This window comes from Misgurnus anguillicaudatus, chromosome 9 (assembly GCF_027580225.2).
Source record: "Misgurnus anguillicaudatus chromosome 9, ASM2758022v2, whole genome shotgun sequence".
In the NCBI taxonomy this organism is placed as follows: domain Eukaryota; kingdom Metazoa; phylum Chordata; class Actinopteri; order Cypriniformes; family Cobitidae; genus Misgurnus; species Misgurnus anguillicaudatus.
The window spans coordinates 852,264-868,124 of record NC_073345.2 but is presented as its reverse complement, the minus strand read 5'-3'; the positions used below and the strand labels follow the sequence as shown (position 1 = coordinate 868,124).

At 39.5% G+C, this 15,861-nt stretch overlaps 1 protein-coding gene across 1 annotated transcript in view; it reads left to right on the top strand.

Annotated features, from left to right (window-relative positions):
- arsib (arylsulfatase family, member Ib) overlaps positions 1-14,885 on the top strand; it is a 185,173-nt gene extending 170,288 nt beyond the window's left edge. Inside the window, exon 2 of the mRNA XM_055180341.2 lies at positions 13,291-14,885. Coding sequence (XP_055036316.2) covers positions 13,291-14,695 — 1,405 coding nt within the window. The 3' untranslated portion in view covers positions 14,696-14,885. The remainder of the gene's footprint in view (positions 1-13,290) is intronic.
- The last annotated feature ends 976 nt before the right edge of the window (positions 14,886-15,861 follow it).

The following is a 15,861-nucleotide window of genomic DNA, read 5'->3' as shown; positions in this document are numbered from 1 at the left end:
AGCTGGCTGGCCCCTTGCATGGCTGACACCGCCATCGGTGTATAAATGCGTGTGTGAATGGGTGAATGTGAGGCTAATTGTAAAGCGCTTTGGATGGCCATAGGTCTGTTAAAAGTGCTATATAAATGCAGTCCATTTAAATATCGCATAGAATTTAAAATATTACTAAACACCTACAAAGCCTTAAATGGCCTAGCACCCTCATATCTTAGAGAATTACTATCAGAATACAATCCATCACGTGCATTGCGGTCGCAAAATTCTGGTATCTTAATTATCCCTAAAATATCAAAAGTGTCTAAAGGTAGCAGATCCTTTTCCTTCTTAGGCCCTAAGCTATGAAATGATTTACCAACCGATGTCCGAGAATCAGAGACAGTAGATAACTTTAAATCTAGACTTAAAACTTTTCTCTTTAACAAGGCATTCACATAGTTTGTTTTAGTAATGGTACTTATCTCACAATAGCTAGCTTGTACAAGCTAATAAATACCGTATTTTCCGCACTATAAGGCGCACTGGATTATAAGGCGCACCTTCAATTAATTACCTATTTTAGAACTGTTTTCATATATAAGGCGCACCGGATTATAAGGCGCATAGAATAGAAGATACTAGAGTCAAACGTTTAACTGGGTTTGCGTTATGCAACCACTAGATGGAGCTGTGCTAAAGAGAATGTCACCAAAACAGTCAAATAAAGTCAAACTTTATTTAGCGCTCTGACAACTCCGTTCACTCCCATGGTAACGTTGTTTAAACATTGATGTGCATATTAACAATTTCCTTAATTCAGTAAACACGTAGTAAAAGTAACAGTCTGATACCACAAAATCAAACATTAGTGCAAATGCTCACTTTTCAGTTCATTTCGAATTCTTCTCCCAAATGCGGAGGGGAACTTTTTCCAAAATTCAATAAACATGTAGTAAAAGAAACAGTCTGATACCACAAAATCAAACATTAGTGCATAACTCAACATTGTTCAGCTACGTATAACATGTAAAGCTCACTTTTTCAGTTCATTGCTCATCTCCCAAACGTAAACATGTAGTAAAAGAAACAGTCTGATACCACAAAATCAAACATTAGTGCATAATTCAACATTGTTCAGTTACGTTTAACACGTAAAGCTCACTTTTTCAATTCATTCCCCGTCCACGAATCCCTCGAATTCTTCTTCTTCAGTGTCCGAATTAAACAGATGGGCGATTACGGCATCCAAACTGAACGGCTCCCTCTTGCATCATCCGAGTAGGTGTCGCTGCTGTTGCCTGGCAGTTCAGCGATTCTTCCTGCCTTCGTGAAAGCTCGGGTCACAGTTGAGGCTGATATATCACCCCAGGCATCCACGATCCATTGGCAAATAGTAGCGTAAGTCGCCCGGCGCTGTCTCCCCGTCTTGGTAAACGTGTGTTCACCTTCTGTCATCCACTGCTCCCACGCAACTCGCAGTTTAGCTTTGAACGCCCTGTTGACACCAATATCTAGCGGCTGGAGTTCTTTAGTTAATCCACCCGGAATGACGGCAAGCTCCGAATTAGTATGCTTCACTTGTTTTTTGACAGCATCGGTGATATGGGCGCGCATGGAGTCGTAGATCAATAGGGACGGAGCTGTGTGGAAAAGCCATCCTGTCTCTTGACGTAAATTTCTCTCAGCCACTCACTCATCTTTTCCTCATCCATCCATCCCTTCGGGTTAGCTTTGATGACGACACCAGCCGGAAAGTTTTCTTTTGGCAAGGTCTTCCTCTTAAAAATAATCATGGGTGGAAGTTTCTGGCCATTAGCCTGGCAGGCGAGAACTACAGTGAAGGACGACTTCTCATTCCCTGTGGTGCGTACAGACACCGTACTGGTCCCCGTTTTCTCCACAGTGCGGTTCACAGGAATATCAAAGGTGAGTGGAACCTCGTCCATGTTGATGATGTGCTCGGGCCGGATCTTATTTTCAGTGATCTTTTTTTTGCAGTATGCGCGGAAAGTGGCCAGCTTTTCTTGGTAATCTTTTGGCAGTTGCTGCGAGACGGTAGTTCGTGTGCGGATGGAGAGATTACGTCTTTTCATAAAACGAAAGCACCAAGAAGGACCGCCTCGAAATTCATCGATGTTCATGTCACGTGCTAGCGCTATTGCCTTCATTCGAATAGTGACTGTAGAGACGCTTCTACTTGCCGCTCTCTGTTCAACAACCCACTGTTCGAGTTTGTCCTCTAACTTTGGCCATCTCGCTTTGTTCCCTCTGAAACTCTTTTTAGTCTTTTTTACTTGGCGCAGGTCATCTTCTTGCTTCCTCCACTTACGTACCATTGATTCATTAATGTTGAATTCTCTCGCTGCTGCTCTATTCCCATGTTCTACTGCGTGACAGACAGCCTTGAGCTTAAACTCTGCGTCGTAAGCGTGTCTCTTAAAAGGTGCCATTTTTGTGGTCTTTATACACACACAAGTGAGAAAGCGCAGTAGTGTTTACGGACTACGGTAGCCGTAATGCTGCACGCGCTGCATTTTTTCATACTACAAATTTCTGACAGTGATCCGTATATAAGGCGCTCCGAATTATAAGGCGCACTGTCATTTTTTGAGAAAATTAAAGGCTTTTAAGTGCGCCTTATAGTGCGGAAAATACGGTAAATAAATTAAAACCTTATTTTCGTCAACACTCCAAAGCATGGTAAATGTCATTAATACTCTTTAGTAATATGTTGAAACTTTGAATTATTTGTCGGTTGAGTCTTAATTTCCCTGGGCCCACAAATTTTCTAAAATCATCAACTATATGTAATACACTTAACCAGCAATAGTTAGCCTGTCCGGAACCGAGCTGACTTAAACCACATCAATGTGTGACACTTGCTTTACATGTGAACGGCCCTTACGTTAATAAGATTTTGTTTTTCTCTCCCTGTCTCGTCCTCGATCCCGAGGACAATGAGACAAACAGATCCAGTTCCGGTAAATGTGAAAGTGGGCACACCTCTGATCTACTTATCTGTTATACATATATATATATATATATATATATATATATATATATATATATATATATATATATATATATATATATATATATATATATATATATATATATATATATGAAGAGTTTGGTTCCAAAACGCAATAAATCCATTTTGACAAATTTTGGTAAAAACGTGTTTTCTATACCAAGAAAGTGACAAGATGAAAACAACTATTTTCTGTTACAAACTTTCACACAGCATCTTTAGGTTATAAAAACATAAAAAATTCAAATCCATAAGTTGATTTTCAAAGATTTATTATAAAAACTGATTATTTTTTCCACAAAATGCAATAAATCCATGACAAGTTTTTATTCAAAATGCTATAAATCTATTGAATCAATAGCCTATATAAATGCGCATTCATCTTTGCCATGTTATATTCATTTAGTTGACTAGTTGTACACACTAATTAAAAATATAAACATTAATGTTATTAATCAAAACACTTACTTTGTCATATTAAGAACCCTGTCATTGCGGTTACTTGACGTCTTCGCTTAACGTCTTTCACAGCGATCAGCTGTAAAATGCTTTTGGTCCTGCTCGATTTTCGTTGACTTTGAGTAAAATTATGTAAAGTTTTTCATAAGATCCTCTGGGGTCAATGTGTTAGCATGAGAAGCTTGATGCTGTCGAGAGAACAAGCACCCGTCTCCCGAGTGCCTCTCAGGGAAATTATTAGATGTTAATGGCTTACGTTTCTTTCCCATCACAGAAAACCATCACAGGTTTATCAATGCAATTAAAGTATTATTTTGTTTTGTTTGTTGATCACAAAGTACAAAGTAGATGAGGAAAACTAGGACTCCATGTACTCAGCGCGCCGCCATGTTTGTTTACATTGCGTGAATGGTGCGCTGTGGGATTTATTGCGTTCTGTAAAAAAGGGGGAGTGGCGTTTATCGCATTTTGGGAAAAAGGGAGAAAAGATGACAGAATAACACGGCGGATATTGGATTTTGTGTACAATTAAGAATTTACTTTTAACTACTGACCTGATATAATGCTGATTTTTTCAAAAATGGCGTTTATCGCGTTTTGGAACCAAACTCTTCATATATATATATATATATATATATATATATATATATATATATATATATCCCAAGGGTTTTTTCCCCCTAGGACTTTTTTTTACTTCCCCGGCAAAAAGGCAGAGGTTGTTTTTCTCCTGGGGGGGTTTTCAACCCGGGGAGGCAGCCTTCTTGGGCTTAACTTCGATACGTTACATTAGTAAAACGTTCGCTTATAATGTTGATTTATAGCCGCAGCAAATTTAGCTGCTTGTGCTATCGTGTATTATGTTGTGCTATCTGTCGATTTTCTGTGCTTTTCACTGCTTCTATTAATGTAAAGCTGCTTTGATACAATTACCAAATTGTGAAAAGCGTTATATAAATAAAATTGAATTGAATTGAATTAAAGGACACACCCAAAACAGCACATTTTTGCTCACAGCTACAAAGTGGCAATTTTAACATGTTATAATCATTTATTCATATGCATCTGAGCTAGAACTACACATACATACTCTGGGGACACCAAAGATTTATTTGACAAAAAAGTCTTGTGAAATGTCCCCTTTAAAGGAATGATTGTATACAGTTATACTCCAAAACAGACAATTAAAAAGACTATATAAGTTCTTATGGATCCATAAAATATTTATAGTTACAGTGGTAAAAATTGTGCTTGTAACCCAAAGTTCATGTGTGTGAGTCTCACATCCAGCAGATAATGACTGTGGTGCCTTGAGCAAGGCACTCTTTGTGCAGTTGCTCCCTGGATAGCTGCCCACTGCTCTGTGTGTGTGTTCATGACCTGCAATGTATGTGTTCACTACGCACTGGGATGGGTTATTTGGAGAGGTCACATTTTAAGTATTGGCTACCAGAGCATGTGAGCGGAGCTGAGCGGTGAGAAATTCCACTCCCCGCTCATGTGGGTGTTCGCTAACTCCTCTTCGTTGGACCAGACAGTTTCACTCAATTCTGCTTCCCGCTCACCAGAGATGTATAGTAATGAAGTAGAACTACTTCACTACTGTGCTTAAGTACTAAATGGCCATATCTGTACTCTACTGAAATATAATTTTTTTCCTCCTACTTCCACTTTTACTTCAGTACATATTTTTGATGAGTTTAATACCTTTACTCCGATACATTTTTTATGTGCTGCATCGTTACTCGTTCCACTCATTATAAAAATGTTACGAATCATTCCAAACCCACATTATTACTGCCAGAGCGGTGATACACATTAGAAATAAACACACATCGTGGTCTAAACCAGTCGGAGATAGTGAAGGGTGGACCCCTCCCTCTCACTCACAAATATGAGCCGCGGTTGTGGACAAATGTGAAGCGAAGAGAGAGACAAAGTGCGTGAGAGAGACTGAGTCTGTGCGCGGGAGAGAGAGAAAAAATGCATGAAAGAGGCAGAGTCTGTGCGCGCTAGAGAGAAGGAGAGCCAAAATGCGCGAAAGAGATCGAGGCGAGTTTGCGTGAAAGAAGGAAACCTAAATACATTGAAACACCTTGTACCTTTACCTATTACCCTTATATTGACTATTATTTCCATTAATACTGAATTCTCTATTGCCATATCAGTTAAATTAATCTGAATTAATCAGAACATTCCTGTCCTTGTACTGCTGCTACAGCCAAAGGAATTGTGAGTGTCCTTTAGCTTAAATATTTGAAATAATATAAACAATATTATATGCAAACTTTTGACTATTTTCTTTAATAACTAGATTACACAATACTTGTACTTTTACTTTCAGTACTTGAGTAGTACATTTTAAAATCAACTACTTGCAATACTTTAGTACTTCCACTTAAGTGTGGTGCTTAAAGAGCACTTCAACTTTTACTCAAGTCACTTTTTTGATAGAGCACTTGTACTTTTACTCAAGTCTGGGTCCCTAGTACTTTATACATGTCTGCCACTCACCTAGAATTTCATCACGCTCCAGTGAAATTGTCCACGCTCCCTCAAATTAAAAATTCCTCTGCAGGCCTAACACCCAACGTTTTCGATCGATCCGGCCTTTGGATAAAAACCCGCTCTGCTCTCTAAATATATTTCGCACACTCTGCTACTCGCTCACTCCCCGCTACGCTCCCCTCACATGCTCTGTTGGCTACCATACTTGACAATCACTTTTTTGTAGTATGTACATATATGCATTATTTCTATTTTACAGTATTTCAAACTGAATGCACTCAAAAAAATTAACTTGGTTGGAGTCAGTTTTACTAAATAATTTCTTGTTCACTTTACTTAACAAACAAAAGTAAAGGTGTAACACTTTCCAATGTATAAATGATAATTCACAGTGGGGGTTGCATATTTATTGTATTTTCTTTTAAATCTGTAACACAGATAAACACAATCATCAATGGCAGTCGCACATGTGACCGTGAAAATCACACACAGAAGGTCTCATTTCACAAATCACGTTATATGAAATCATTTATGCATACAACTAAGTCACCCAATCTATTTGATCAAATATTCAAACACATCAAAATCAGACAAGATACTATTTACTTGCTGCATAGCAATATGATAGGATAGTTTAACCTTCACATGAACTCCCATTAAACTCATCAAACTTTGGATTGCAACACCATTGTTCAACTATATGCATTTAATTTATCTCTCTCAAAGTTACTTTAATATATGACACAATATAATCAACAGAACGATTAAAACGTTAGAATAAACTTCCATCAGCTTACCTGTAACACAGATAAACACAATCATCAATGGCAGTCGCACATGTGACCGTGAAAATCACTCACAGAAGGTCTCATTTCACAAATCACGTGAGACCTCGCGAAAGTGCGGTTTCACGACAGACACAGCGCTGCTGCCATCTACTGGCAAACACTTCAAACTGCAGCCCTTTAACATTATGCTTTAATATGCTATATCAAACACTTTTATTCTTCTATTAATTACCAATGTATGTAGTGCAAATACTGAACACATTTATTGCGCTACACTCTCCCCTACTAATTTCAAATGTATACAACATTTTGGATTCAAACATTGTTTCATCCTGAACAACTCTGACCTTTTAAAAGTTATTAGTGACTTAAATTTCAAAGTGATTAAAATTCACCCTCTACATAAGGTCAAAATAACCATTACTTCTATTATATATTGTCACGTAGATACTTTCAACAACAGTAAACAGTTGTCTAACTAATACTCCATTGTAATAGACTCGCAATTCCGGCCAGACAATTCTTCAGTCCATTACCAATCTTTGTCGTTTACCTTACAGAGTTAATCAATGATGTTTAGTTTTTTTTCTTCAACCAAAGAAACAAATCTTATTGAAACATTAACTTTCACTCACGATTTGTCCAGTGTTTTTATGAAGGGTAATTTCAACGGATTGCCTCTAACATTGCCCATGGTCGCCATAGTCCCTGTGCTATTGGAGCATTACCCATGACCAGTCTATCCACATCAATTTCCACTACAGACGGCCGATTCATAAGTTAGAATTCTTGGACGGCGCCCTCTCTTTTTGGGTGCATATTGAAGGAGGGGAGGTCAAGCCCATTATCCTCTAATGCTTGTCCTTCTGAAAATTCGGACTGTTCCTCAGATGTTTCGATATCCTCCTCAATTTGTTCCTCAGGTAAGTCCTCCTCTGTCTCCTCAGTTTGTTCCTCTGGTAAGTCCTCCTCTGTCTCCTCAGTTTGTTCCTCTGGTAAGTCCTCCCCTGTCTCCTCTGCAATTCCTTGCTGAAGTCTTTCCGACTGTTGTTCCATTGCTGGTGTAAATGGATCTGCTTCAGGGTTTAGACCACTAGGAGTTTTGCACTGATCAAGGTAAGAAGGAAACTGTAACACCAGTTCAACATCTTGGAAGTCCTCACCCTCTGCCATGTCATCTTGTACCTCCTTTGTATTTTGTCTATTTTTTCTTAGTGTCCTTTCTTTAACTGCCTTTTGTTTCAGGTTTGCTTCCGAGCTCTCCAGTGGCAAGCTATCACAAGGGAGAAGGAGATTTTGATGGAGCACCCTCATCTTACCCCCTTTTTCTGGTATCACCTCATACACAGGGCTATCATTACTCCTCCTTTTGACAATGACATAAACTCTGTTTTCCCAATAGGATCTGAGTTTTCCGGGTCCCCCTCTTTGTGACAGATTGCGAGAACCCTTCCACCAGATTGAAGACCTACTCCATGGATTTTCCTGTCATACCCCTGCTTACTTCTAGAGGATTCTTTGCCAGTTTGGAAAAATCAGGTATATATGCACGGTAATATGAGAGAAATCCAAGCAGTTTTCTCAAATCACCTACAGTTGTGGGAACTCTTTCTTTTAAAGCTTGTACAGAAGCCACTTCAGCCGGATCCATACTGTATCCATCACCTGACACCAGGCGTCACAGGAATCGTACTTTTCTTTTGAAGACCTCACACTTACGTGGACTGAGCTTCACACCGTACTGCTGATATCTCCGTAACACAGCCCTGAGGTGGTCAACATGGTCTTCAAAACTAGGGCTGTGTACGAGATTATCATCAAGGTAGGGCTGACATATAACATCCCGAAGGCCTACGAGACACTCCTCCATACTTCGCTGAAACTCAGCAGGTGCCGAACTAAGGCCAAACGGGATCATTACCCGCCGATATAATCCCCAAGGGGTTATGAAGGCAGTCAGGGGCCTGCTTTCCTCGTCCAAAAACCCCTGGTGGTATGCTTTACCCTGGTCCAGCACCGAAAACCAGGAACTGCCTATCAGGGAGTCCAGCATATCTTGAATTCTTGGAATTGGATGTCGGTCCGGTACTTATTTTCTGTTCAGCTCTCTGTAATCACAACACAATCTTAATGTCCCATCTCTTTTTCTCACACAAACAACAGGTGATGCATAAGGTGAACGGGATTTGGTGATCCACCCACGATTCAACAGATCTTGTAAGTACTCTTTTACTTCTTGATGTAATGGTTTTGGGACTGACATGTATGTTTTGTTTACAGGTGGGGTGTCTTTAAGTGTGATATGCAGGTTCAGGGAAGGAATACAGCCAATATCATCTTCATTGTATGCAAAGGCATGACACTCCTCTCTCAACATCTGTCTCACCATTTCTTGCTGTGCTTCACATAGGCTAGGCTTTTGTGTCTTTGAATCATCACTGCTCACATTAGCCTTTACTTTTGGTTTGTCACTATCATTATCTTTATTGCTGTCTGTGGAATTATCTTCATTTGCCTGTTCTGTGTTCACAGGAAGTGTAGATTTTATGGTTTGGAGATGACCTATGACTGCTCGACGACCTAGAGTAACAGCATAGTTATTGGTATTTGCGATGGGCACTGACAGGACTGAGGGTCTGTCAACAGGGACAGTAACTAATCCCTCTTCAATGACAACTCCTTCTGGCAGTGAAGGCTCTTCATTAGGAACTAAGAGTAGGCTGTGACCCTTGTACTGAGACCCTGCATTGACTTTGACTAAAACAGTAGTGACTTGTTTGGCTGCCAAATGGATTTGTCTTTTCCCTGTTTGTACAATACCGGCATCAACACTAAAATTTGGAGACTGGATTAACTTCAGTACTAACTTTGCAGTCTTGAATGTCACAGAGAAAGCTCTACTCACATTGCAGATAATGTCTTTTTCTGTCTGATGGTCCCTGTTTTGGCTGAGAACCGCTTCAATTACATTGAACCCGATGATGGGCTGTTCTGCCACCTGTGGGTCAGTCGATACTAAGATGGGTACCAGAAGTGATGGTATAGTGCTTGAGTCTTGGCTTAAATTAAATTCAGCTTCAATCCAGCCTGAGAATGGTATTTCGGTTTGATTTACAGCCAGTCCGACCAGTGTGCAGGAATCCAAGAGTTCATGGAGAGGTCTTACGGCCCGGTGGGGTATGTTTGCTTTTCTCCATTCTTCATTGATTACACTTGCCTGTGCACCTGTGTCCCACAGCACTTCCACAGGAACTCCTTCTAGTAAACACTGAACAAGACATTTTCTGCCGATGAGGTTTAAAAGTTTTGCATTTTTACAGGGAGACATGGTTTTAACAATCTTTTCTGTGTCCTCTGGTTTTAAAGTATGTACCAAGTGTTTTAGAGGGGACTCCAACTCATAGGCTACTGAGGGTCCCATCACAGCAGCCCTCTTCCATTTCCCTGCTGTTCTCTGGGTCGCCGGCAGCCTCTAGAGAGATGTCCCTCTTGTCCACAACGAAAACAATGTCTGCACTGCTCACCAACTTGGGCTTCCTGACATTCTCTGCATCCACGTGGTCTGTTGATGCTCGTAAGAGTTGCCCGTTCAGTTCTGCTTCGCAGTTTAGATGTTTCCATGGTCTCATTTACCATCTTTTTCATTTCTAGGACCTCTGCTCTGAGCTGCTCAATAACTGCCTTGTGCTTGAGTCTGTCCCTTCATGCCTCTCTTGGCTCTTTTTGCTGGTGGTGGCAGAGTCAACTTTACCTGCAGACGATCTAACATCTCTTTTTGGCTCTGTGGAATTGTGTGGATGTACCTGAGGCTCCAATGGGCATATGTTAGTTTGTATTTCCTGCAGTCTAGTGGGTTTTGTCAGTGCAGTCTTTTTCAACTTTTGCTGGCGCTCCTGTTCTAAGTTTGCAGCTTCATTTACTCGCTCAATCAGCTCCACGTCCGAGACTTTAGGGTTGCTCAGGTAAGGCTTCAGTTGCAACTTCACAGCATCATTTAACAATCCAGTTTCTATGGAGCGAAGGAATTTCCTTTGAATTAATTCTGGGCTGAACTGCTCGTCCTCATCCTCTTCACTTAGTTTCCACAGTAATTTCTCTCTGAGCTCGATTCCTCTGAATAGAAAATTTTGTGCTGACTCTTTCGGGTCTTGTGATATGTTCATTAGCTTTTGTAACAGGTCGGAGGGAGGATCAACTTTGAAATGGCCCCTTAGAATTGTCTTCAAGGTAGGGAGAGTGAGGTCTCGTTTTATTTCAACCATGTCCCTCAAGTGAAGGCCTGGGCTCACTGCTCGAGTCACAGCTTCAATGATTTCTGTCTCTGAATGACCTTTTCTCAGTCCCGACTCAATCTGGTTTATAAGGCTGGTGTACGACAGTTTCTCTCTCTGTCCTGCTTCGCCAATTTGCCCAGAGATTCGAAACTCCCTTCTGAGGGTCACTTCAGATAGCACAGGTTGTGACACTGCAGTAGCTCTTGTCTCCTCCACTGTAACTCTGGTTTTTAGCCTTTGTTCTATTGCAGCGATCTCCCCCTCGAGTGACTGTCTCATTTGGTATGGTTTTTGATTCTGTGTCTATAGGCTGTTTCAGAGTATCTATTACGGACAACATATCCTCAAGACACTGTAGAAATACCTCACTCTCCTCTGTTTCTTCAATGTCATCCAATGACCCCTCCACCACCCTGATAAGGGCCCGTTTGGTTTTGCTGGCATAGCCACCCTCTGGCTACTCACATTTTAGGTGTTTACAAACATGAATGAGGTCTGAGGTGTGCAGCATCAGAAGTGCTTGGCTAACTTTATTGCGTAGTTCTTCCATGCTTGATATTTACACTGCTTTATCCTCTAAATTCGGCTCTGAAGCTCACTCACAATTTTTAGGAGGCTGGCTCGCCAAAATATGTAACACTTTCCAATGTATAAATGATAATTCACAGTGGGGGTTGCATATTTATTGTATTTTCTTTTAAATCTGTAACACAGATAAACACAATCATCAATGGCAGTCGCACATGTGACCGTGAAAATCACTCACAGAAGGTCTCATTTCACAAATCACGTTATATGAAATACATTTATGCATCCAACTAAGTCACCCAATCTATTTGATCAAATATTCAAACACATCAAAATCAGACAAGATACTATTTACTTGCTGCATAGCAATATGATAGGATAGTTTAACTTTCACATGAACTCCTATTAAACTCATCCAACTTTGGATTGCAACACCATTGTTCAACTATATGCATTTAATTTATCTCTCTCAAAGTTACTTTAATATATGACACAATATAATCAACAGAACGATTAAAACATTAGAATAAACTTCCATCAGCTTACCTGTAACATAGATAAACACAATCATCAATGGCAGTCGCACATGTGACCGTAAAAATCACTCAGAGAAGGTCTCATTTCACAAATCACGTGAGACCTCGCGAGAGTGCGGTTTCACGACAGACACAGCGCTGCTGCCATCTACTGGCAAACACTTCAAACTGCAGCCCTTTAACATTATGCTCTAATATGCTATATCAAACACTTTTATTCTTCTATTAATTACCAATGTATGTAGTGCAAATACTGAACACATTTATTGCGCTACAAAGGCATATGATTCATTTAACTTAGTCATTTCAACAAAAGACTGTGTCTTGTCAGCTTTACTTCAAAATTATTTGTTCAGCCAATATAACATTGTTGCGTAAAAGTAACAGATAAATAAAACCAATACAGACTTGCATCTCATTGGCTAATGATGCTGCAGTGTATTATGGGTAAATTGTTGTTCTGGCAGAATTGTTGTACCCTCTTGCAGAAGTGTAGCACGATTAGATAGGTACGTGAGTAATAAGTGGCCAATTATAAGTTATTTAACTTGTTCTGATATATTTTAGAACATTACAAACCAACAAACGGTTTGAAATGTTACATTGTATTTCAAATATGTTTGTGATATGTTTGATAAACTGTAATTAAATAAAGGTTTTATTGAGCAGCTGCACCCCTATTGATTGATTCGTTGTTATGGAGTTATTAAATCATTATTTTTAATTTTGTTTCATCAATTAAATGTTTCATAATAGTGACTTTACTGGGATTTCTTTAGTCCATGCAACATTTAAATTGTCAATTTTACACAAACTTTTTTAGTAAATACAACTTACATTTTATTTGTTGACATTACTTAACAAAGCTATGTGGAACCCACTTGACGAAGTTTTTTTTAAGTAAATCCAACTTTTTATTTTTTTGAGTGTGCAGTGTGTTCTGACCATAGATATCATGTACTTTATATGAGTAAATGATACTAGTCTCCACAGTAAGAAAAATAAGCCTAAACATGTGTTTTCATAATTCCTTATGACAACAAATAATTTTCCACGCCTGTTAAGATTCAACTGAAATAACTGGAGACTAAAACTTTTTTTGTATAAACTTGTGTTGTGTTATAATTTTTCAACCTACTACATTTTTAATTGTGCCTTAGCATTGCTAATTTATTTTTGCTTTCCTTTAGATATCAAATTCACACGGGCCTGCAGCATTCCATTATCAGACCACGCCAGCCAAATTGTCTCCCTTTAGACGTGGTCACACTCCCTCAACACCTACAGAAGGTTGGGTACTCTACTCACATGGTGGGGAAGTGGCATTTGGGCTTTTACCGAAAAGATTGTTTGCCCACACGTCGTGGATTCCACACATACTTTGGTTCATTGACTGGCAGTGTGGACTATTATACGTATGGCTCATGTGATGGCAAGGCCTTGTGTGGCTTTGACCTCCATGAAGGTGAGTCAGTGGCATGGGGCAGAGGGGGCAAGTACTCAACTCACCTCTACACCCAGAGAGTGCGTAAAATCTTAGCAACACATGACTCAACCAGTCAGCCTCTTTTTATCTTCCTTTCCCTTCAGGCAGTGCACACGCCTCTAAAGCCACCCAAAGAGTATATCTATCCATATCGCCACATGAGCAATGTTCCCCGGCGGAAATATGCAGCAATGGTTTCTATTGTTGATGAAGCGGTCCAGAATATTACTTATGCACTGCGCAAGTATGGCTTCTACCGTAATAGTGTTGTCATTTTCTCCACTGATAATGGAGCTCAGCCACTCACTGGAGGCAGTAATTGGCCCCTACGGGGGTGCAAGGGAACATATTGGGAAGGAGGGGTTAGAGGAGTGGGTTTTGTGCACAGTCCCTTGATACGCCATCGAAGACGGGTCAGCAAAGCTCTTATACACATTACTGACTGGTACCCAACCCTAGTTGGACTTGCTGGGGGCAATATATCTCAGTTTCAAGGATTAGATGGGTTTGATGTTTGGCCAACCATTAGTGAAGGAAAAGAATCCCCACGGATGGAAATTCTTCACAACATTGACCCTCTACATCGACGTAGCCAGGGCTCAGTCAGGGAAGGCTATGAATTATGGGACACAAGTGTTCAAGCAGCCATTAGAGTGGGTGACTGGAAACTCTTGACTGGTGATCCAGGTCATGGAGATTGGGTGCCACCACAGGTCCTTACAAACTTCCCTAGTAGCTGGTGGAACTTGGAACAACAGAGTGGAAAAAACAGGAAATCAATTTGGCTGTACAATATTACCGATGACCCTTGTGAACGGCATAATCTTGCAGTACAAAGGCCTGATATTGTTAAGAAACTCCTAGCACGACTAACATTCTACAATCACACAGCATTGCCTGTTCGCTACCCCCCAGATGATGCCCGTGCGGATCCTAGTTTAAATGGAGGTGCATGGAAACCTTGGGTAGCTGATGATGAAGAGGAGGAAAACTGGGATGGAATTTATTACAAAAGAGGAAAGAATCGTAAAAGGAAGAAATGTAGGCTCTGCAAAATACAATCTTTCTTTAAGACGTTTAATTCAAAGATCATGTCAAACCAAATGTAATTATTTAATGTGTAACTCTTATTTAAAGTAACTATGAATTAACTTCATATCAACAGTCACATACATTGAAATAAGGTCTGATCCTGTAAACTTTTTCGGCGTGCCGTCCCCCTTTGTGTAAGGTGCCCCCCACAAAAAAGTAAAACCTATTAATTTGTATGACACAAAACATATTAAATTCTACAATGTGGTGCTGTTGCTGTAGTAGCCTTATTTTTCTGAGGTTCAAACAGAATTTATGATAATGTACTTTACAAAATGTTATAAAATTTGGGGGCCCCAGTTTGAGAACCACTGTTGTAACTATAAATAATACATTCTGAAAAAAATATGTTTACTTAATTACTTTGAATTACTCATGTTACCTATCATCACTGAAAGGGTCAAATATGGTACTGTAACTCTTTAGGATTCAATTCTTATGTTGCATTACATTTTTATTCTGTTTTCTATCTTATTGATTTAACCATAAACAACCTAAGAATACACCTCTTAATCTCAAACTAACTTACCTCACAAAATACAGATTCCATGTTTTCAACCTCTGTTAGATATATCCCTCCTTATTGATGTTTAGACTGACTTAATAGGAAAATCATGGTAACCCATTAGTAATTATTCAAGGATTACCACACTGTTCTTAATGAATTACTTAAAATCTTGACCATTATTTTAAAGTGAAAAACACGGTAACTTATTAGTAATTACTAAGGACCTAAGACATAAATCTTAAGAAATTATTAAAAATTTTGACCATTATTTTAAAGTGAAAAACATAGTAATGTACTAGTAATTAGCACAATGAATTATAAGAAACTGTATTCTAAGGCATGGGTCTTCAACCCGGGGGTCCGTGACGGAACTGCATGGGGTCCGCCAAATGATGTTTAACAACAAGCTATTTTTTGCTTAAAACGTAAAATATATGTACAAAACGTTACGTCCCCTTTAAGTTGTGCACGTGCGTTTCCGTATAGGTTTGAAGGCACGCGTTCAGTTTAGCCAGCGGACCAAAATAAAATATCTAAAGATTATAAATGTCCACTCAGGAAGCAGCAGTAGCGACTGAAAAGTCATCATAAAACAGGTAAATCTTATGTGTGTCTTTCTTTCAGAATGTCATTTTAGAATCAATGCGACATGTTGTCTCATCAATATTTCTGAAC